This window comes from Aulonocara sp. 'chitande type north' Nkhata Bay, linkage group LG23, assembly GCF_057382095.1.
Source record: "Aulonocara sp. 'chitande type north' Nkhata Bay isolate Kocher_YH1m ecotype deep benthic linkage group LG23, A_spYH_male_GT1.1, whole genome shotgun sequence".
NCBI classification, from domain to species: Eukaryota; Metazoa; Chordata; class Actinopteri; order Cichliformes; family Cichlidae; genus Aulonocara; species Aulonocara sp. 'chitande type north' Nkhata Bay.
Genome location: NC_141365.1, coordinates 51,328,851 through 51,352,939, shown reverse-complemented (window position 1 = coordinate 51,352,939; position 24,089 = coordinate 51,328,851). Strand labels below are relative to the sequence as shown.

The following is a 24,089-nucleotide window of genomic DNA, read 5'->3' as shown; positions in this document are numbered from 1 at the left end:
TCCAAACACGGAGGGCAAGCTCAGCCCCGGTTCACATGCTGACATCTTTGTACAGTCCATGCATCAACGTTAGTGCCTTACCTACATTTATACACGTTGTAAAGATGCTATATGACTCCATTAAAGGCAGTACAGTGGTGCGGTGGTGAGCACTGTTGCCTCACAGCAAGAAGGTCCTGAGTTCAGTTCCACCACCTGGCCAGGTTTGCGTGGGTTCCTCCGTCCACTCTCCATGACGTTAGTGGGGTCAGGTTAATTGGTCATTCTAAATTGCCCACTGGTGTGAATGTGAGTGTGAGTTGTTGTTTGTCTCTACGTGTTAGCTCTGCGACAGACTGGCGACCTGTCCAGGGTGTACCCTGCCCCTCCCCCTAAGACAGCTGATATAGGGAGGAGCCTATCCCAGCTGGGAGAGACACAGCCAGCGTCTGTGAAGCTTCTCGGTCATCCAGGCCATCGTAGTCTGAGGAGCTTGGAAAGAAAAGCGTCTGGACGTTCGAGTTTCTTGAAGACGTTTCTTAGAGCCGAAGAAACTTCTCAGTTCTAAGAGACAATTGGTGGAGAGTCCCAGATTTAAGCCCTATGAGTGTCCCCAAGGCCCATTGTGAAACCTGGCCCCACCCTATCATGTGATCTCCTGAGGTCAAGTGGCCCAGGATGTGAGTGGGCGTTAAGGCGTCTGGGAAGGATCTCAAAGCTGTATCATAGATGGCAGACAGTTGGTGTGATAAGCCCCGCCCTCTGTTCAAAGATGGTCGTTCCGTCACAGCGGACATAGATGCTTCTTTCACTCCTCTTTCAAACTTCGATGACCTGGAGGCTGAGGACCTTCACAGCCACAGCTGGGAGAGGCTCCAGCCCCCCCGTGACCCTGAAAATGATAAGAGGATGAATGGATGGATGTTTTTACGAATAGCTATAGATGATTGGAATTGATTGTAATACCACAATCAGTCTGTTTTCTAACTCTAGTTCTATTTTCTTCTATTTTTATTTTAGTTTTTTGTTTTAGTAAAAGGTTGATGTGAGTGTGCGTAAGATGCACTCAGTTTATTGAATTCTCATAAAGTCAAAGCAGAGCTTCTTCCATGTTCACTTCATGTGTAACAGGACGTTTATGAGGAGGCAGCAAATCGGGAACAGTCTGCACTGTTCTACAGTCACACATTAAATATTGTTTCTGTGATGATGACTGGTTAATAAAGCCTGTTTTTTAGGACATGACTTGCTTTTAGTTTGGCACAGGAAACCTTCAGATGTCTTCTAATGAGAAGCTAAAATAGCTTTTAGTTTTCGGTCCTTAATTCTATTTTTTAAATACTGCAGTGAACAACAGCTGCTGTGCTTTTGACCATCTGAGCAGATCCTGTTTTTTCTCTGACAGGACGGGCGGCAGTGGAAGCCATTCATAATCCGACCCATCCCATCACCACTTATGAAACCCCTGCTTGTGTTTGTCAATCCCAAGAGTGGAGGAAACCAGGTACTCAGATTTGAAACAGATCCACACCAGTGCAGGCATGCAGTCAGTGGCCTCGTAGTAGTCCTCTTTTTGTCCAAAATGATTTAGATCTAGTGTTTTTGGCAACAGAAAGTTTTACATTTTAAATAAAAACAGTAAACCACAGGACAAAAGCTGGAAAAATAACTAAAATATAAACTAAAACAAAGTCAATTCTAAACAAAAGTAAAATAATAACTTGGTGTAGTTAACTAACTCATTACCAAAGAGAGAACATTAGTGATCAATCGTGTCACTGTTGATGTTTGAGGCCACAATGAAACAAACATGAACATATCTGTGGACTCACAGGAACAAAAACTGTGACGAAGTGTGTCTGACTGACTGCTTCTCTGTTGGTCAGGGCACTAAGATTTTGCAGTCCTTCATGTGGTATCTGAACCCCAGACAGGTGTTTGACCTGAGCCAAGGAGGACCAAAGGAGGGGTTAGTGTCTCACACACATACACATATACATGCACATGTACTGTACATGCACATATACATATACATGCACATATACATATACATGCACATATACATGCACATATATATGCACATACACATATACATGCACATGTACATGCACATATACATACACATGCACATATACATGCACATATACATGCACATGCACATATACATGCACATATACATACACATATACATGCACATATACATGCACATATACATGCACATATACATGCACATATACATGCACATGCACATATACATACACATATACATGCACATATACATGTACAGTTGTGTGAAATAATGTTTTCCACCTTCCTGATTTCCTATTTAAGTCACCCTTAATGTTTCAGATCATCAAACAAAGTTAAATATTAGATAAACAGAAGATAATATGAGTAAACACTAAATACAGTTACTAAATGAAGCTGTTTATCATTGTTTATTATTAAAGGGAAAAAATTCCACCCCACCCTCGTTTAACGTAAATTAACTGTGGTATATGTGGTTTACTGTGGTGAAGCTTAAACCCAGGCCTGATTACTGCCACCACCTGTTCTTAGTCAAGAAGTCACTTAACTATGACCAGCCTGACAAAGGGAAGTAGACCGAGACCAGAATGAGAGCCATTATCCACAGAAGGCAAAGACAAGGAACGGCGGCGAACCTTCCCAGAAGTGGCCAGCTGGCCAAAATTACCCCAAGAGCACAGTAACGATTTATCTAAGAGAGAAGCATCCAAAGAACTGCAGGCCTCACTTTGACTCCACCATAAGACAGACGCAGGGCACAACTGGCCTGCAAGAGTTCTGAGATGAAACCCACTGCTGAGCAAAAAGGAACATAAAGGTTCGTCTCAGTGTTGCCAAAAAAACATCTTGATGACCCCCAGTTTGAAAAGTGTTCTGTGGACTGAAGAGACAGAAGTTTAATTTTTTCAGTGTGCCTCATCACATCTGGCGTAAAACTAGCACAGCATTTCAGAAAAAGGAACATCATACCAACAGTAAAATTGGCTGGTGGTGGTTGTGTGATGGTCTGGGGCAGGACCTGGGAGCCTGGCTGCAGCAAATGGAAGCATCAGTTCTGCTGAAGCTTTCTGAAGCAGAATGTCCGGCCATCTGTTTGTGACCTCGAAGACGCTTCTGTTCTGCAGCAGGATAATGATCGAAAACACACCAGCGAGTCCACCTCTGAGTGGCTTAAGAAAAACAAAATGAAGACTTTGGAGTCCTGATCTAAAAGGCTGTTCATCCTCAAAAACCCTCAAATGAGGTTGAATTACAACAATTCTACAAAGATGATACTTGTGTTGTCCTTGTCAAATATTTGAATTTGTTTGATGATCTGAAACATTTAAGTGTGACAAACATACCAAAAAACTCAGGAAATCGGACACTTTTTCACACCACTGTATATCTGCTGTGTTAGAATGAACTGAATTAACCATCGACCTTTGTCTTGTAGTTTGGAGCTGTATCGTAAAGTCCATAACCTAAGGATACTGGCCTGTGGAGGAGACGGCACTGTAAGAATGACCACATGCACACAGACATGTACCATTAATATGTTCACTTTGCAAAAGTCATGTGCATTTGCATTCAGCTGCCGCCTGGGAATAAATTATTTACTAGGTGGAATGATTTCTCTTACCTCTATTTGAAAATAGTCTCAGATATAAGAAAATATGGTAAATTGCTGATCATTAGCTACGAGTGTTTTTGCACTCCCAGGACCTGCTGGACCAAGCTTTTTAAATGTGCACATTTGCTTCTTGTCTGAGCTCATGCTTGGACAAAACAGTACTGTAATAGTAGTACAGAGCCCTGCTTATACCGTTCTTGCTTTTAATCAGGGTGTAAAACTACAAATCAAATGAATTATAATGTGTATTTAATTTGCATATTATTTAGAAGTTGATAGATGGATGGATAGATTTCCAGTTTCAAGCTTTCGGCTCGGCTTCCCCTCATGAGATCTGGTTTAGTGATGCTGTTCTTCCTCTGACATCACAAAGTCTCAGACCTTTGCTGACTGGAGACTTGGGCTCTTTATGCTCAAAATCTCTAGTGATCAACTTTCTGCAGAGCGCTTTAGAGGGCTGTCCCTGCAGGCTACACTAGCTGCAGGTTGATTTAGTTGAATGAACCTCTGACTGGCAGAATAAATGCATGAGTGTCATCTGAGCACTGCTTCAAGAAAACCTTACTTTTTGTACTAAGGAGTTAAAATGTTCAAAGCCACTAATTAGCTTCCATTTGATTGGTTTAGACAGGTAGTACAGAACAGTCTGTTTCTGAGCAGTGTCTTTATTTATAATCCAACAGGACTAAACAATCAAACAATAAATATGTCATTCATATCCTATAAAGTCTCTTAGTAAAAGCAAAGTAAAGTGTAACATGGAGCATATTTAAGCTGAAATCAAATTCTCATTCTTCACACTCTGCTGCGAACTGTTCCATTCGCCTGATGAGGGCAACAGAACCACATCATCTGCGAAAAGCGGAGATGAGATTCTGAGACCTCCAAAGTGAAAGCCTTGTGCCACTTGGCTACACCTAGAGATGCAGAGCAGAGGGTGGCTCTGGCAGAGTACATCACCAACCGGAAAAAAGTCCAGCTTATTGCGGAGCTGCAACGGTTGTATAAGGATTGCATGGCCCGAGGGACATGGTCACATGCCTTCTCCAAGTCCACAAAGCACATGTAGACTGGTTGGGCAAACTCCCATTCACCCTCAAGTATCCTTGAGCCGTTAAAGAGCTGGTCCAGTGTTCCATGACCAGGAACATTACCTTGTTCCTCCTGTATCCGAGATTCAACTAACGGAATGACTCTACTTTCCAGCACCCTGGCATAGACATTCCCAGGGCGGCTGAGGAGTGTGATCCCCCTATAGTTGGAACAACCACCCCAGTCTGCCAATCTAGAGGTACTGCCCCTGACCTCCATGCAACATTGTAGAGGCGTGTCAACCAGGACAGCCCTACAAGATCCAGAGCCTTCAGGAACTCAGGGCGAACCTCATCCACCACATCGCCCTGCCACCAAGGAGCAGTTTCACTGCCTCAGTGACATCACCCCCAGAGATAAACGACTCGTCCCCCTTGTTGGGCGGTAGAAGTATTCCTTCTACCGCCCAACAATGTTCTCAGTTGCAGTCATCAGTACTCCACCCGTACTATGCACCAACTGCCTTGTGTCCGCAGCTCAGTGCAGCAGCTTGGGCAATGGAGGTGCTGAACATGGCCCATTCAGACTTATTGAAGCTCTGCCGGAGGTGTGAGTTGAAGATCTTGTGGTCCAGGGCCTCTGCTACACCAGGTCTGTCCAGTATCCTCCCCCGCCACCTGATCCAACTCACCACCAGGTGGTGATCAGTTGACAACTCTGCCCCTCTCTTCACCCGACTGACCAGAAGATATCCCGCAGGTCTGGTGATACGATTCTAAAATCAATCATCGACCTGCGGCCTAGGGTGTCTTGGTGCCACGTGCACTTTTGGACGTCCTCCGCGTAGGACAACAGAGTCTCCAGGTGGAGCACCCTCAAGCACTTCACCCAGGGATTCCAAGAAGGCTGCGTTTCTGAACCGTTGTTTGGCCCATAAGTGCAGACCACAGTCAGGACCCATTCCCCGACCCGTAGGCGCAGGGAGCAAACTCTCTCGTCCACCGGGAGAAACCCCAACGTAGAGGCAGCAAGCCAAGGGGATACAAGCTGCCTTTCACCAGGGGCAACTCCAGACTAAGACAGAGTCCAACCCCTCTCCAGGAGACTGGTTCCAGAGCCCAAGATGTGCATTGAGGTGAGCCCGACTATACCTTCCCCACCAGGGAGGTGACATTTCATGTCCCAGTCACTAGTTTTGGTAGTCAGGGATCGGTCTGCCAGGGCCTGCTCCTGGCTGCCACCCGACACACATTGCACCCGACTCCAACAGTGCCTCGTGCGGGTAGTGGGCCTACAGGAGGATGGGCCCATGTCCTTTGTCGAGCTGCACCTGCCCCATGGACTAAGGCCCGACCACCAGACGCTTGTCTCGAGGATCCTCCCGAGGACTGGCTCCAGGGTGGGGCCCCGGTAACCCTATCCCGTGCAGTGTGAACTGTTTCCTCAATGTTCTACTCATAGTGGTCTTTTGAATCGCTCTTTGTCTCCCCCCTCATGTTGACAAGCTAAACAAGCGGCTAAACAAGCGGCTAAACAACCGTTAGCGTGGTTAGCTCGTTAACGTGTTAGCGCTGTACAGCCCACGCACAGGACAGACTGCGTTAACTCGCTAACGGAGATTTGCCATATTAATGCGGTTGTGGTGTTAAAGTCATTTTGTGTGTGTGTGTGTGTGTGTGTGTGTGTGTGTGTGTGTGTGCGCATTGAACCAGGTGGGTTGGATCCTATCCTGTCTTGATGAACTGGCATTAACCCCCCAGCCTCCGGTTGCTGTGTTACCACTTGGGACAGGAAATGACCTCGCTAGGACCCTTAACTGGGGAGGGGTGGGTACAAACTAAGAAACACACACACACATCTAACATGAATAAATCCAGACTCCAGTCGCTGGCTGCTGGAAGTCAAACTCCTTTGTATCAACATTTATCATGTCTTCTAACTCTTGTGTGTGTGCCATGTTTTTACGTTTAGATTTACCTCCAGTCTGTTTATAGGTTTGGATTAACCCTGAGTTTCACCTCCTGTAGCGTTTGATTTTGGAAGTGACAGTTTTTTTAAAAGTAAAGAATGAAGTAAAAATGCAAAGTGTTTTAGTGAGCCTTTGACTTGGCATGAATTCTACAAGTGTCTGCAAAGTGCTGGATGGATGGAACAACATTCTCCCCAAATTTATTTTGGTTTGTGGTGGTGCCTTAAACATAGGCACATAATCAGCCACAGGAGGGGCCATAGCTTTTTATTTATTTTGATGTATTTTAATTTTGTGCTCTGCGGATGTTTGCACGCTGGAAAGCATGCTATGATGAAGGTGAACCCTCAGAACTTTCCTTAAATGTGTCACATATCTGTATATTTGTGCGTGCATTTCTGTATGTGAATGCATTCAGGGCTACACGGATGAACCTCTGTCTAAGATCCTGTCTCATGTGGAGGAGGGAACAGTTGTCCAGCTAGACAGGTGGAACCTCCTGGTTGAACCAAACCACAGTGCAGGGGCTGAGCCAGATGAACAGCAAACTGATAAGGTCAGTGCATACGCACGCACATGGACACGCACACAAACCTGGGACTCTCTACCATTTGGTTTTGGAACTGAAGTAGCTTCTCAGATGACAAGTGAAACATCTTCAAGAAATGTAAAGAACTCCAGATGCTTTCTTTCCAAGCTCCTTACAACACACACACACACACACACACACACACACACACACACACACTCTCTCAAGCAATGGCTTTACCAATGTGACCTCAGCTAACCTGTGTGTGTGTGTCTGCATGGTCTCAGCTTCCTTTGGATGTTTTCAACAATTACTTCAGCCTTGGATTTGATGCCCATGTGACTCTTGAATTTCACGAGTCGAGAGGTACAAACACCACTGTGACACAAAGATTCACATTCTGACTTGTTGTTTGGTGGCTCTGCATGTGCTTCATTTACTGTCTGTGACTGTTTCAGAGGCCAACCCAGAGAAGTTTAACAGTCGTTTCAGGAATAAGATGTTCTACGCTGGGGTGAGTTTACCCTCAAGTTTAAAATCATGTTGGAAGCATGTGTCTTTAATAATGATCCAACTTAAAGGACCACTGCTCGTTTTTCAAACTCTGTTCCAATCAGTCAATCATGTCTGTGTGACTGGTGCAACCAATAAGCAAAGAATAAGGGCCTGCTTTGATTTCATGATGCACTCCTGCTTGTCTCACACAGACGGCATTCTCAGATTTCCTGATGGGAAGCTCCAAAGACCTGTCAAAGCACATCAAGGTGGTGGTGAGTAGCTGTCAGCCAAACCTCTGTCTGTCCGATTCAGATCTTATACACCGTATTCAGATACAGTAGAGTATGGCCCAAGCAAGAGAGTACTTATCATTGGTAACTGCAGTGTGTGCACACACCCAGTCAGAGGTTTATGGAGCACTCAGATAAGAGGAAGTGTGTGATTGGGTGAGTGTGGCATGTTGTATAGAGCACTTTGAGTAATTGGGAGAGTAAAAAAGCTCTATATAAGAATCAGTCCATTCACTGTCTGAACAGAGTTTCGTCATGTTACGTTTGCACTGTTATGCATGTTCTGGCGCATGTTGTTATTACAGGGCTTGATTAAGGCACAGATTAGGCTGCCATCTGGGCCAGCAGTGAGTCTGCAACTGGCCCGTGGCTGCACACCACCTACAGATGGCCCACATACTGCCTTTGGTGGCCCAGATCAGGTTTGCCAGAGGTAATCCACACATGGGCCAGCTCAGGACCACCAGTGTGTCTGCAACTGGCCTTGTGCTGGCCTATGTGTGGGCCACCTCTGGCAAACCTGATCTGGGCCACCAAAGGGCCGTCATTCTTTGCAGTATGTGGGCCATGTGTAAGCACATTGTGTGGGCTGGATCCGGGCCATACCAGTTTTGCTATGTGGGGAAGTGTGAGTAAGGATCAGCTGAGTGAGGCGGTTAGTCTTTGTGCTTCTCTTTGGCATTTTAGGACTTTTTCCACGATGATGCCAAAGTGATGAGTTTAAGTCCATCTGTATCTCTCTTCCTCTCTTTGTCTCCCTCTGCAGTGTGATGGGACAGATTTAACATCAAAGGTTCAGGACTTGAAGCTACAGTGCCTGGTCTTCCTCAACATCCCCAGGTCAGTCAGTGTACTGACAGAAAACTGCTAGTTGTACACATTACCATCTATGTAAGCTGTGACTAGTAACACAAAGACATACATGCCAGTCAGGCTGCCGGGTGTGCAGCATTAACAAATGTAAAGGGTGCTAGATCCTAAGTCAGCCCTATCAGGAGAGCTTTGGTTACAAAAGCATGTTGTGTTTGTCATGTGTTGTTACATTAATGGCGAGAGTCCAAAGGCACATTTCCTACTCAGATTAAAGAGAAGCAGAGCAGCTGTAAATATCATAAGAGAACTGCAGCTGTGGTGTTTGAGCAACGTTCATTCAAACAAATACAGAGCGTTGGACACTCACGTTGAAGCAGGTGTTTCTGTGTTCGTGATGGTACTTGTTGTGTTCCCAGGTATTGTGCAGGCACCACACCGTGGGGTAACCCCAGTGAGCATCATGACTTTGAACCTCAACGCCATGACGACGGATACATCGAAGTTATCGGATTCACGATGACTTCACTGGTATGGCGTTCTCTCTGTGTCCTGGTAACCATGGTTACAAAGGAGGATGACCAGCTCCCACCTGAGAGCCTTTGTCTTGTGTTCAGTTTTGTTTTTGATTTAGAACGCATCTAAAAATCTGTCATAATTACAGAATTATGACAGATTATTAGGTACACCTTGCTACTACCACATAGATACAGCAAAGAGATGGAAACATCATCATATTCACATGATAGCATCACATGGCTGCTGCAGATCTGTCAGCTGCCTGTTCTTGATCCCAAACCCCATTCAGTACATCACAAAGGTGCTGTGGGGCTGATGAGTACAGTGAACCCACCTTCATGTTTGAGGACCCCGTGGTCAGCAACAATACTCTGGCAGGCTGTGGAGTTTAAACAATGCTCGTTTGGAACTTGGGACCCAAAGGGTGGCGAGGGGATATGTACCAGCAGCAGCTCGAACGGTTTAAACCAGGCAGGATGGAACTGTGCTCTTTGTTCTTTACACCACACTGTGTCATCAATCATCACGCCGGGCATCGTCTTCCAGTCTGGCTGTCCAGTGTGAGCCTTTGCAAACTGTACACTCAACTTCCTGTTCTTGGTTGATAGAGGGGCAAAAGCTGTGTTCTGCTACTATAGCCCGGCTGCTTCGAGGTTCAGTGTGTTGTGCATTCAGAGATGCTCTTCTGTATCCTTGGTTGTAACATGTGGTCATTTACCAATCAGCTCGAAGCACATTCTCCTGACCTGATACGTCAACGTCAGGTTATTTTATTATCAGAGGCTGCTATTCACGCTTCAATTCAGCTCTATGGCCAATTTAAACTCACTAGTTAACCAGCTGGTAATGTTTGTTGTGGGCTGCAGATGTTTCAGGTGGAACCTCCTGGTTGAACTTAGAGTTTCACTTCGATGGGACAGGTCTACATTTAGCTTTTTCTGTTTACGTTTTCTGATAGAAGCAAGGATCTGTCCTAATTATTACATAATTATTATTATTATGTTGTACAGCTGAAGTCCTTTGATGCAGAGCTCTTTAATAGGAGCTTTAATTGGACTTAGTGATTTGAAACTTCCCCCATAAGTGGGAGTGTTGTGTAAAAGCACTGTATTCCAAGCAGTCTGAACTCAAGTTGTTCTCTGTGTGTGTGTGTGTGTGTGTGTGTGTGTGTAGGCTACTCTTCAGGTTGGAGGTCATGGTGAGAGGTTGAACCAGTGCAGAGAAGTGATCCTCACCACTACTAAACCTCTCCCGGTGCAGGTAAATGGTGCACATGAGCCTCGTTCTGTAGCCATGTGCTTTTTAATATTGAATGTACACCTTTGGGCTGAGGTAACATCCAGCACTGTCACTGAACCTGCTTCCTGTTTACACTTGTACCCATCGTTCCCACTGACTGGCTCTCAAGTAACACCTCAGTCTTCTGCTGATGTCTAAGTACATTTGGGTATCAATCTGTGGGCTGCTTAGCTGATTGCATTTTTGATTGAGGCTATTGCTTTTGTATTGCTTTTAGGTGGACGGTGAACCTTGCAGACTTGCTCCATCAGTCATCCATATCAGCCTCAGAAACCAGGCCAATATGGTTCAGAAAACCAAACGGCGAACCTCTATACCACACCTCAACGAGTACGTTCTTTTTAGTCACTCACTGCAGCAGCAGCCAAATCCAACCCTGTGAGCAGCGTGCGTTATATGACACGTGCGGGTTTCACTGAGCATTTGCTAAAAGTCTTTGGGCCGTGTTTGTGTCTCAGTCAGCAGCCGGTCCCGGAGAGGCTGAGGATCAGAGTCAGCCGGATCAGCATGAGTGACTACGAGGCTCTGCACTACGACAAGGACAAACTACGGCAAGCATGTAAGGAGAGACACCCTCACTAACATCTGTGTGTCCACTCGGTCACATTGCTGACGCTGTGAACGCATTCTGCTTCTGTCTTCATATGCACGCTTCACTCATAATGTCACAAATATTCCTATGTTTTTAATCATATGACCTGTACTTAGCAAGAATATGCCGTGGCTTCCTTACTGGAAGTTTATAACATGATGAAGTTACTCAGTTTGGGTTGATCCGCACAGACATGTATGTCTAAGTTATTAGGACAATAATATTTATATCACTATTATGAGGCTGCCAGATAACTGAGGATCCCTTCAGTTTAACATGCGGGATAGCCCAGCCTGCCACATGCTTTCTGTAGCTGTTTGCCAAACAAATATTTTCATCCGTCTCAGTCAACATCCAGGGACTCAGCTGAGGACACTGTACCAAGAGTACTGTTGGATCTCATGTATGGGTTCTGGTCTCGTGGCTGTATTGTCACTTATCAAGTAAAGTGTTGCTGATTGGCCAACACAACACTCAAACACCTGGAATTTGGCTGAATTTCCTGCTGGCTGGGATGCAAGTAACTGAATTTGATAACATCAGCTCAAAGAAGTAGAGACAGGAGTACATAGTGATGAACCTGCCACACACCAACTTTTTAAAAATATGTAATTAAATGAAAAGTTGGCTTGGAGATTCAATAAACCGTCGGCTTATGTAGCGTAGCTGAATGACAGCAGCATCTTCAGGCTGACAAGGAAATAAAAACTGCTCGATGATTGAAAGGTGGAGAAGAGGCGTGAAGGTCAACATGCTCATTTTCAGCCATCTCAGTCGTTCCTCATCGCTGTGCTCGCGTCAGACCTCCTCGTTTCAGTTCATGCTGCACAGACAGCAGAGAACAGCGCACGTCTCCGATGTTTCAGGAATATAGAAAGGGACGGCTCTATGATCTTCCTCATTAGAGACAATTACAGTCAGTGGGCTTTGCAGCCGTGCACATGCAGTGCTATGTCAGACCACATGGTGGCGCTGTTACCTTTGTTGTTACAAACAGCACGTTTCATAACACTGTAAACTGGTAATAATGGTAAATTTTATGTGTTTCATTTGCAAAGACAACATATGATTGCAGGTCTTTGCCCAAAGTGGAAACATCGATATTAATATTTTTCATTGCTTATTAAGAATTCATAGTGGCATTACCTCATTGCTTTGTTTTCAATATATTTCCAGCATGTTTTGGTTTCAGATAATTAGCGTCATATTTTATGCCTCGTTCTCTGTTCTCGCTTGCAGAAGTTTTCATTATGTAAGTCCATCACTGCTCTCAGCTTGTAGATGTGTCACACTCAGGGAGACGATTCAAAAAAGAAAAACATTTCATAGCCAGAGGCTCAGTGTATCATCTCAATGCCACTCCTGTGGCTCTGTGTGCACGCTAAGCACAGAATAGAGACTCTTAATAAAGGTTGAAGGATGTTTAATAACTATACGGTTTCATTACATTTATTGTTACTACCATCTGTGAAATGTGAAAACAGCAGCTCACTTTTAGTTGTAGCTTATTATCTGTAAGCTGTGACTGTGTTTCCAGTCAGGCGCCGAGTCAATAGGAAATAAAAGAGAAGAGAAATTGCGAATGTGCAAGCTGCTGAATCGAAACCACTGAAAACAGCACAATAGAAAGAGAATAGAAACGTAAAGTTAGCAGTGCAGTAGTACTGTTCGCAGTAACACTTCCAAACACTAGCAGGGATCTTTAGAAGTGTTGGAATTATGGCTAACTGGAGGTAAACACTGCAGTCTGAGAACGAAGGCGTTCTTCTCTTTGTCTGAAGGTTCACAGTTTCCCTGGAAAACAATCTGCCTGTTTTACTGGTTCTACATGTTTTTGCCTTGTCTGTTACTTGAAAAGGTCAGTGTGTGCGGCTACAAATGCAGCAGCTGCCTTTGAAAGCAGCGCTGTGGTGACTGTTTGAAGGTGTGTCTGGCTAATAGACCGCTGTCCGCGCCTGCTTTCAAGAAATATTGTGAGAGAAGTCAATTAGCAAAAAAGTAAACAAGCCACACTTTTCTTGAACCTGTCAAGCTTTCACTGGGCTGCTGTTAGTGAAGCAACCGTCGACTTTGTCTCCCTCGCTGAGGTGTGTGGGTGTGTGTGTGTGTGTGTGTGTGTGTGTGTGTGTGTGTGTGTGTGTGTGTGTGTGTGTGTGTGTTCAAGTCTTCACGCAGTCTGACAGCTTTTCCAGCACAATGAGCTGTGTGATGTTCAGCCAGCAGTGCTGTGCTGGTGCAGGCTGCTGGCCTGGGCTGCCTCGTGGGGCACTTTTTTTTCTTTCAGCATCCACATCGGCTTACTGATGGGAAGCCAGCTTGGTCAGGTTTATTTATTAAAATAAAAGTTACTGGTGCCATTATCAATTTGGCACTAAATACTAAATTCTGGCCCTGGATGAAAACCATCTGATGTGCAGTTGTCCAATATGTTGTCATTTTACGGACTCAATGACTCATTTTAAAGAAAACGTCTTCTGCTCCTGCTTGTGCTGCTCGTTTTGTCACAGGGAAATTAAATTCTTACGTTAACTGAATGAAGGTGTTTACTTACAGTGGGGGAAACAGTTTGCAGTTCCCAGTTTGGCCCATAGGAACCACAGTACTGCCGACCGCTCACATGTATACTTTGTACCATTTAAGTGCGATCCCAGCTCTGAGTCACGCTGCTACATGACCAGAATTAGACTCTCAGGGTCCTGAGGACTGCAGAGTGTATAAGTAGATATCAAAGTGCTGGTGGATAATTGTCCTGTTCCTCTGTATCTCCAGCCATTCCTCTGGGACTGATCGTGGTTCCTGGTGACAGTGACTTAGAGACCTGCAGAGAACACATCCAGCGATTACAAGAGGTAAGAAGAAGAAGAGAGAACAAGAGTGGCAGAGGAGATACGTTGAGATGAAAGGGTCATTGTTCTGTGTTATTAAATAGAAAAGTGCAGTGACACAAAATCGTGAAGAAGCACGAAAACTCTTTTTAAAAGTTGGAGTAAAGCTAATTAAGCTCCGTGTCTGTGCGTGAGTGCGTTTCCTTCTACATTCCTGCTCTTATCTTTACCTTTAGGACTTCTGCTCTCTTCATCCTATACCTGTGGGACTGCAGGTTGGTAGTAAAATGTCGGGCTTTATGTTCTACACTTGTTTGGCTCAGAGACACATGGGAAATAAAAGCTTGCTCAACACTTTTGTATTCTAGTTTTAATCGGAAAACGGACTCCTGTAGCAACGAAAGCCGAATGTTCACAGTAATCAAGAACATTTAAAAATTTAGTTTTTCCTTTTGTTGTTAATGAAACTGATTATTTTTTTATTAGCTTGAACATTTTGGTTGGTTAAGAATCCCCCTGAGAGGTTCATCTTGGTAATATTGATTTCTATGGTGTGCATAGCCTGAATATGAGAGCATCCAGAGTGAGTGTGTCTACAAAGACATCTGCAGTAAAAAGTGTGACTATTGGCCAAAATATTACTGACTTGTTCTGTTGTTCTATTATCTTTGAGTGCAGTTTTATTTAACTTTATAGAAAAACTAGAATACCATAGTTGGGTTATTGACTACTACTGATAGAAGCATCCAGAATAATCCTCAACGTCTTTTAGACCCCATTCCTACAAAACTGCTCAAAGAAGTCCTGCCATTAATTAATGCTTCGATCTTAAATATGATCAACCTATCTCTAATGATCGGCTATGTACCACAGGCCTTCAAGCTGGCTGTAGTTAAACCTTTACTCAAAAAGCATCTCTAGACCCAGCAGTCTTAGCTAATTATAGGCCAATCTCCAACCTTCCTTTATATCAAACATCCTTGAAAGAGTAGTTGTCAAACAGCTAACAGATCATCTGCAGAGGTTTATTTGAAGAGTTTCAGTCAGGTTTCAGAGCTCATCACAGCACAGAAACAGCTTTAGTGAAGGTTACAAATGATCTTCTTATGGCCTCTGACAGTGGACTCATCTCTGTGCTTGTCCTGCTAGACCTCAGTGCAGCGTTCGATACTGTCGACCATAATATCCTATTAGAGCGATTAGAACATGCTGTAGGTATTACAGGTACTGCACTGCAGTGGTTTGTATCATATCTATCTAATAGACTCCAATTTGTGCATGTAAATGGAGAGTCCTCTTCACACACTGAGGTTAATTATGGAGTTCCACAGGGTTCAGTGCTAGGACCAATTCTGTTTACACTATACATGCTTCCCTTAGGCAGCATCATTAGAAGACATAGCATACATTTTCACTGCTATGCAGATGACACCCAGCTCTATCTGTCCATGAAGCCAGATAACACACACCAATGAGTTAAACTGCAGGAATGTCTTAAAGACATAAAGACCTGGATGGCCGCTAACTTTCTGCTTCTTAATTCAGATCAAACTGAGGTTATTGTACTCGGCCCTGAAAAGCTTAGAAATATGGTATCTAACCAGATTCTTACTCTGGATGGCATTACCTTGGCCTCCAGTAACGCTGTGAGGAACCTTGGAGTCATTTTTGACCAGGACATGTCCTTCAACGCACATATTAAACAAATATGTAAGACTGCTTTCTTCCATTTGTGCAACATCTCTAAAGTTAGAAATATCCTGTCTCAGAGTGACGCTGAAAAACTAGTTCATGCATTTATTACTTCCAGGCTGGACGACTGTAATTCATTATTATCAGGATGTCCAAAAACTCCCTGAAAAGCCTTCAACTGATCCAAAATGCTGCAGCAAGAGTCCTGACAGGGACTAGAAAGAGAGAGCAGATTTCTCCTGTTTTGGCTTCCTGTTAAATCCAGAATTCAAAATCCTGCTCCTCACATACAAGGTCTTAAATAATCAGGCCCCATCTTATCTTAATGACCTTGTAGTACCATATCACCCTATTAGAGCGCTTCGCTCTCACATTGCAGGCTTACTTGGTAAAAGGTAAACGTGTTAGAAAAAGATGGAAGGTTAGACAAATAACATAATCGAGCAAATCGCATCATTCTAGCTGATGAAGATTTGTTATCTCAAAATAAAAAATCTTGAAACTTCTGTTTATACCATATGTAGGTTTTGCTCTACACTAGACAACTGTGGTAAAAATGTGAACAAGTGTGGGTTCAGCCTTCAGTAGAAACATTTCTATGCAAAGTCTGACCTTAGGAAATATCAGTTAATACAACAACATTCATTTTTAGGTTTCCGCAGAGCAGAGCCAGAGCAGCGGTAACGTCTGACAGCAGGGTTGCTGAAGGCATCAGTCGTCCTCCGTCCCTGATGGAATATTTACTCCATCACACAAGCACCAGACACAGCACACAGATATAAGAATAAGAAGACAGTATGGGCTCAGTGACACAGTCACTTCCACGTGGTGTGTCTTAACAATGAGCTTCAGACATTTCACGTGGACTTAGTTTCTCTTCCACATAAAGTCTGATCGATATTTGCTGCTCATTCTTGCTGTTTATTCGAAGGCACGTGGACACAGTTATTAAAGCGAGTGTTGTATTATATCCTCCCATCTATAACAGAAGATGAGCTAAATACGTTCTGTTAAAGTCAGTTACACTCAGCTGCTCTACTTTTTTGCTTTCAAGATTTCATTTCGTAAATGAGAAGCACAACTTTAGATTGAAACTAACTAACTGGAGAATATTTGTGAGTCATATATTAGTATAATCAATCAATCAGTACAAGGAGACGAGCACATGAGTTTACATGATAAAGGAAGCCAACATTGAAACATACATGTTTAAGTACAGACTCTCCTGGAAACTGCAGAAAAGTTTCATTATGTGCTGCAGCAGCTTCTTTCATGATATTCTTCTCACCACGCTTCCAGCTCAGTTTTCAGTTCGGCCAGGATGGAAAAAATGTCTGTAGACCTTCCTCTTTGTGTCAGATGCTAAATATCACATGAGCACGAGCAGTGTCCATTATGGTTGCGTAATGTGCACATAGTTTCTATGGAAACCTGCTGTACTGTATGTGTGAGTTATGATACCAAAGAAATGAAGCCAGTGACCTTACAGATTTCCTGTCTGACCAGCTTTTAGTCTGCCAAACTCTGGGATCTGTTTACTACATCCTGAATCCATCTTGTTAATGAAAGGCTTAATGATTCAAACAAACAACATATACTGCCACACAGTATATGAAAGCCAGGCTGAGATGTTAGATGTTGTTTTCTTGCTTTAAAAAGTCAGACGTGACACTTTTACAGATGTTGGATGAGCACAATAGATGAAATGGATTTTTAATGAGTCAGCATCAAGTCAGGTGTTACTGTGGGAAAAAACGAGGTCTTGCACCGAGTCTGCAAAACTATGACTGCAGATTCTTATCAGCATTTTAGGCGTGAGAGTCTTACACAGGTGTTCCAGTTTTAGCAGATCAACCACCAGCCTTGAAACCAACCTAGTTCCATCTGTGGTTGACAGGCTGTCTGTATATAGCTCTCTTACTTCCAGAGGCCGTTCTCTCATGCAAAACATAAAACTAGAATAATCTGGCCTCCCCATCTACCACCATCAACCAACCAAATGTCTCTTTTAGCCACGATCGGTAATCTTCTTTACACCAGGTGTTGAAAGCTGTGACTTTCTTCACTCATTCAGACCTAATGCAGCATTTTGTTAACAACTCTGGTAGAGCTATCTGTGTTAATGTTGTTGTCATAGTCAGTGTTGGCCTTATCACTCCAGTTCTACTTAAATAAGATTGACTCAATTGGGACATCCAGCGAAAATCCCCCTTTTCAAGAAACTGCAGCATTCATCTTGTTTCAGAAATGAGTGCAGCCGTTAGCTCCCAGATTATATCCCGTACTATATATTCCCCAACTCATGTGTGATGTCAACACAACCAGGTCTCTTCCGGTGCCTCACAGACGCTTCTAAGCTCGGTGACAACCGCTAATAACACTCTGCAGAGCTAATTCTTGTTAGCTTTTCTGTCATCCACCGCTGCTTTCTGAGCAGTATTGTTGCCAGCAACCGATTCAGGAAAGTGGCTTTTATAAAAATGGCTGTTTAGCAAAACAAAACAAGGCAACATTATACATAGAAAACAAAACCAACTTTCCAGTCTCTCCTCAAATGACAGTTTACGTCAGCATGGCTGCAAATTGCTGAGCGCTATTTCCATTCATACCATCCGGACACGTCTTCACTACACTTTATTCTCCATGTAACCCCTAACACTGTCAGAGAATGAATTACCACACGTCTCTGTGTCTATACACTGGCTGCACCTACATGAATAAAAGTACTCTCAAAACAAACAGAATCTGAGAGATGGGGAACTAAAACGCACCGTGAGGTGACATAATGTAATCTTTGATTCCTGATAGCGTTTTGTTTTCAAGGAGACTTTCCCCATGTGTCTCAGTGTGACTGCATGATGCATGCTGTGCTGTATCTGACTCGGTTTGAGTTTCTTCATGTGTTGGTAACCTTGAAGTATTCTGATTACTTGTGTATTTCCGTGTGGTATCTGTGGTGTCGTTTGTGTGCAGCAAAGTTAATAGTTGAGTTTGACCTGGTGTGCAAAGTATGTTGGGTTTGTCATATAATCCCCAAATTATTAAAAAAGTTAGCATGAATACTCAGTTACCTGGAATGGTAGATGTTTTTCATTCATTCGTGTACTAAACTGCACTGCCTGCTCACGGTCTCTTCAAGTCGATGATTTTGTTCTTCTGACTCAATCAAACAATTACACAGTACAGTTCTGATTTGAGAGGTCTATTTATAGCTGTATTCAGATATCAAGGGTTGTTGAGCAAAGATTAAAACCATTAAATCTGCACAGCTAATTCTAGTTACTTGTGCTTTAGAAAACCTTTAAACTACCTGAAGCTCCAGAAGGACTAGTCACAAAGCAAAGCCAACAGGTAATTGCTCAGGTTCTAGGAGTGAATCACTCTGAACTAGGTTTCCAATGGGCATCTTAGGTAATCAATGAAACTGAAGTTAGAGTAGTTTGAACAACTAGTGAGGTTGCTGGGCTACTGCAATTCCAGCTTTACCCATTACTTAAGAAATCTACACAAAAACTCTAGTTGTAGTCAGAAGTTTGACTACACCTCATGGACAAGAACATTTTGGCAATTCTCCTTGTCAAGTGTAGATTTACACAAGTTGGGAATGTTTCTTGGAGACATTTCTAAATTCATCATTTCAAACAAATGTACACTACACATGTGTTACACTCAGATATGTCACAGTTTTGCCTGGAAGTCTGGAAGAAGATCCGTATCGTCACCTTGAAATCAGAGGGAAATGGTTACAGTGTGCATCAGCAACACCTGAACCCGTAATGAACTGTTTTAACTCCAGTGTGACTCTGCACAGTGAAGCTAGTTTCACATTGTGAAACTGCCATTTTGGACTAAAGTAGGCTAACATTAAGTTCCTGGGACGATGGTCCCAAAGCGCTGATCTCAAAACTGTTGCAAATTTGTGCCAGGAAACTTGGTTAAATTAACCTGTCAACTCTTCGGAAGAATTGCTGAATATCCAACGTTAATTATGCCCGAAGCTTGTTGATGGCCACCGAAAGTGTAGTTAAAGGGACATTTCAATTCAATTCAATGTTATTTATACAGCGCCAAACAAGTCGCCTCAAGGTGCTTTATACTGTAAGGTCGACCCTACAATAATACATACAGAGGAAAACCCAACAATCATATGACCCCCTATGAGCAGCACTTTGGCGACAGTGGGAAGGAAAAACTCCCTTTTTACAGGAAGAAACCTCCAACAGAACCAGGCTCAGGGAGGGGCGGGGCCATCTGCTGTGATTGGTTGGGGTGAATATTTAACCAAATATTAGCAGCGGTGTGTATATATATATATTTGAGCCTGTACTGTATAAGTGCTGTTCACCTTGTGCATATTAGAGAAAATCCAAAATAAATTCAAACTGCACCCAATTATTGTTTTTTAAAGTCGTTAAAGATGCTGTACAATCATACCAGGCTGGAAACAGTTCAAAGAAAGCCAGACATTACCGCGACGTTCATGCCCACCATGAGTCAACCTCTGACCACATCTCTCATCCAGAGCGATGGAGCCAGCCTTCATTAAAAACGAGTAATTGATTGTTTTCATTAGTATTACAGGATTTTGATATTCAGGGGGTATAAACCACAGCCATCAAATGAAAATGACTATGCTTGTAATAAATATATAGAATATATGAAACTTTTAAAATTGAATTAAGAACAATGTGAACTTTTTTATATTCAGCATTTTTGAAGATGCACGAGCATTTCAACACATTTTTTTACGACTGTAACAGGTTAGTCTGAATCACAAAGCTTAATGACAAGTCTCAGGACTCGGCGAGCTCACCTGCTCAGCGCTCCAGCGAGTCTGTATCAAGGATCCTCTGTTCTTCCTCCCTCTCTGCTCTTCCTGTGCTTGTGCTAGCCGAGGGGGATTTGCTGATGAGATGCCACACTGTCATGTTCTGTCACCCTGATATGTGTGTTGTATGGGATGTAGCTGCTGCGCTTTTATTGAACGCTAGCCAGTGCAATCTGAGTTGTGTTCATAAGCGTGCGGCTTCTCTTTTCCTGTGGTTTATATTAACAGACTTTAGAGACAGACGGCATCACAATAATTAGTGCTTTGGTAAATGAGTCTGTCCGTCTGACTCTGAGTTTAAAGTCCAAAATTTATGAAGCAAAGAAGAAGAAGTCATTTCCTACTCAATATAAACGGCATCATTCGCCATTTAGAAGCTGTGCAGTTGTTGATCAAAGGTGAAACCCAGTTTTCAGGCAGGTTTCACAGAGCTCATTCACTTGATAAAGAAAAACAGTTTTCTGTGCTCTGCTGAAAAGCAGATAAAGTCCATTACTTGAGTGTGAATCTAGTGAATGCTGTATTTAGACAAACACTGGATGAACTCAGCCTGTCGGGCACCATGTATCCACATCACAAGCTCTTCATCTTCCTCATTAGGTGAAATCAGAGCAGCACTAACTGTAAATGTTATTTTTAACAACATCCTAATTTTATATAGGCGAGATCATTAATAGGAGAGAATTTGGGAGTTGCTGTCAGACTTTGTGTTGCGTAGCAACCAGAATAATGAACGCCTGTTTCGCAGTTTGATCTCCTGCTCTCTGGTGACTGTTGATGCTCACTGGTGCAGTTTGTGATGGAGCGGGAGAAAAAATAGCTTCTACAACCACCTACCGAGTAAACTTTTTGTGTGTTGCAGGATATTCAGTATTTTGAATGTTTTTCTTTGCAAAGCAGAGCTCTATAATATGCATACGCCCACATAACAGCTGTAAAACAGAGCTTGGCTTCTGCCAGTCCATCCAATCTGTTCTTTAAGTGGAGCTTTTGCAGGCTCTCACCTGCTGAGTACACCTAGTACACGTTGAAGGGGTTATATATCCAGTCTGAACTGTGGGAGTACCTCAGGATCCACCGAGGAAGAGCTGGAACATATTATTGGAGAAGGATCACCTTGGTTAGGCTGTTGCTGCTACAGCTGATACCACAGCTAAAAACCTCACAAAATATATTAGTAATGCCCTCTGCATTCATTCAGTGTCCACAAAATGAAAACATATTGAGGAGCTGTTCTGGTTGGCAGTCGCATCTCTCTGTGTATCTCGGCGAACCTTTCTTGGCAACCTGTCATCTAATTTGACTAGAAAAGGACTGTGTTACAGTAAGGCAGTTTATTGTTGCTGTGTGCCGGTAAAGCTGCTGCCATGTGTTACATCGTTTGCAGCGATTGGCTGATCCTGTCTCATCTCAGGAGAAAATGAGAGACGAGGCATCTTGAAGCAGTGACAATTAAAACCAGCATTTCACTTGAGCGAAGTCTGCTTGTTATTCACTCCGGTATCTGTTCCTACAGTACTGTCGGCATTTTACTTCACTCATTCTTTGTCTGCTTTCTTTGAACTTGCTGCAGAATAAGGGTTAAGTAGGACAGTGAAGACGGAGAAAGCAAAGAAGACGCAGTCACTCAGATAAGTCAAACTTTTTAGAAGCGTTTGTAGGTTTTCTTTCAAAGCCTGCAGGCATTTTACTCAGCTTGAGACTGGTACCGAACATGACAGCAGGATTAGGCAAGTAAAGACAAACAGCGGAGAGCAGGAGTGTTTACTCCAGCGAACCTTTCTGTTACCGTTTGAGAGGAGAAAAACACAACTTTCTTTAGCTGTCCTCTTCCTGCCACTTCTACTGGAAGGTGACTTTTTCTTTCTGCAGTGCTGAACTCAAATGGGTTACCTGGCAAATCATTAAATGGTTTCATTTACTAGGAGCCACACAAGTCACAGTCTACATTCAGCTGGGCCACTCCATACCAGGTCCTCTCTGATCTCCCTGAAAAACATGTAGGATGATGATACATTTCTTTATAAATTTGAGCTCTTTGTAATGTGCACATACAAATATTTTCAAAGTACAATTTTCAGTGGAGCCAGAGGACTATTTAATCCATGTCAGGCAGATAGTTTTAGGTCAAATATGACCTCAGAAAGATGGGATTTCAAAAGTCAAGCTTAACTTCAGCTACACTTAAAAAATCAATAGTTTGGCACCACCATCTTTGGCATTTAAAAATACATTTTTCAAAGCTAGGGGCTGAAATCTGGCGCACACTCCCATAGTTGTACAGAGAAATGCTCTCAAACACATTAAAGCTTGAAACATAAACAACAAACAAACAAACTGAGTTTATTGAGTGATATTCAAAAAAACCCATAAAGTAACAGCAGTTTTATTTGCTTTCTTCTGATTTTAGGATTCCTTATACTTCAAACGACTCTGGAAATGTTACAGGGGGACAACATAATGGCCCTGAAGCTCGCATCCACCCCATCTCTCATATCTTCTTGTTACACGTAGAAACCTGTAATCAGAAACTTAGAAGTACTTTAAATACATCTATAAACAAACGGAGCATGCAACAAGTGACTTTAAATCCTGCGGGTAAGGAAATCCCAGGAAGTTCATCTGGACGCAGCGTTGTGAGAGAAATGTTTCGTCCCTCATCCAGCTGACTGCAGATTTCCAACCTTATAAGCAGCACATCTGTAAACCTACAGGTGGTCACTCAGTATATATCTATATTTTGACAAGTTTCCAATGAAATACTGATGGGAGGTCACGAGCTCTATAATAAACTTCTGCACAGATTGTAATTAGATTATGTTCATTTGCCATAAATGAAGATAAACCTATAATATACAAATATTCCTGACCCTCAAATACTTTCAAAGGTGGTGTGGATTGAAAACACAGCAAAGGATTTCCTGTGGGGTTGAGTCGTTTGTTTGAGAAGTCAGACAAAGTCAGCCAGAACTGATGGTGTGTTTTTAGTCAGTGAAAAATAATGATCGATTCTGCTGTTTCACTCATAATCCGGTGTATCTGTGGGACAGACGCAGGCTTTGGTCTGGAGATCTTAGGTGTCTGACTGTGTTGTACGGGGGCAGGAGTTCACAGATACCAGGCTCAGACCATTTACTTCTCTGTAAACAGAGAACAAGCGTTCAAACTTCAGTCTACAGCTAACAGGGAAACTGAGCAGGGAGGCAGGAATCTCAGTAATGTGCTGTCTGTGTTTTGATCTAGTTAAAAAGTCCTGCTGCTGCATTCTAAACTAATTGGAGACTGGATGTAAAAAAGGCTGCGCCATATCAACATACAAAAAGTTGCAGTAATGAGGCTGTATAAAGAAGTGCAACTTTCTTCTTGTCACAAGTTTTTGACATTATGACTCGAGAAGATAATGTGAGTGGATGTGTACAGGACACATCCAGGGCCTGCTGTATCGCACCTGCTCACAGGGAACAGCGATTACGTCTGCTTTATCCTGATGTGACGTTTGTTGTTTGCAAACTGAAATCTATTTTTATGACTAAAACTAAACTGGTTTGCTTTGTATTTTTATTGTACGTTGTTTGCTGTAGGATGTG

General features: G+C 43.1%; 1 protein-coding gene across 6 annotated transcripts in view; it reads left to right on the top strand.

Moving 5' to 3' along the window:
* LOC147302998 (diacylglycerol kinase zeta-like) overlaps positions 1-24,089 on the top strand; it is a 92,581-nt gene that overhangs the window by 44,664 nt on the left and 23,828 nt on the right. For 4 of the 6 annotated variants that reach the window (XM_086283945.1, XM_086283944.1, XM_086283946.1 and 1 more), the window contains 15 exons: positions 1,385-1,483; positions 1,866-1,948; positions 3,443-3,503; positions 6,364-6,477; positions 7,039-7,176; positions 7,437-7,515; positions 7,608-7,663; positions 7,857-7,919; positions 8,704-8,777; positions 9,167-9,278; positions 10,440-10,526; positions 10,783-10,895; positions 11,024-11,124; positions 13,927-14,006; positions 14,219-14,257. In XM_086283945.1, coding sequence (XP_086140071.1) covers positions 1,385-1,483; positions 1,866-1,948; positions 3,443-3,503; positions 6,364-6,477; positions 7,039-7,176; positions 7,437-7,515; positions 7,608-7,663; positions 7,857-7,919; positions 8,704-8,777; positions 9,167-9,278; positions 10,440-10,526; positions 10,783-10,895; positions 11,024-11,124; positions 13,927-14,006; positions 14,219-14,257 — 1,299 coding nt within the window. The remainder of the gene's footprint in view (positions 1-1,384; positions 1,484-1,865; positions 1,949-3,442; positions 3,504-6,363; positions 6,478-7,038; positions 7,177-7,436; positions 7,516-7,607; positions 7,664-7,856; positions 7,920-8,703; positions 8,778-9,166; positions 9,279-10,439; positions 10,527-10,782; positions 10,896-11,023; positions 11,125-13,926; positions 14,007-14,218; positions 14,258-24,089) is intronic. The other 2 variants (XM_086283940.1, XM_086283942.1) reach the window with 1 other exon arrangement.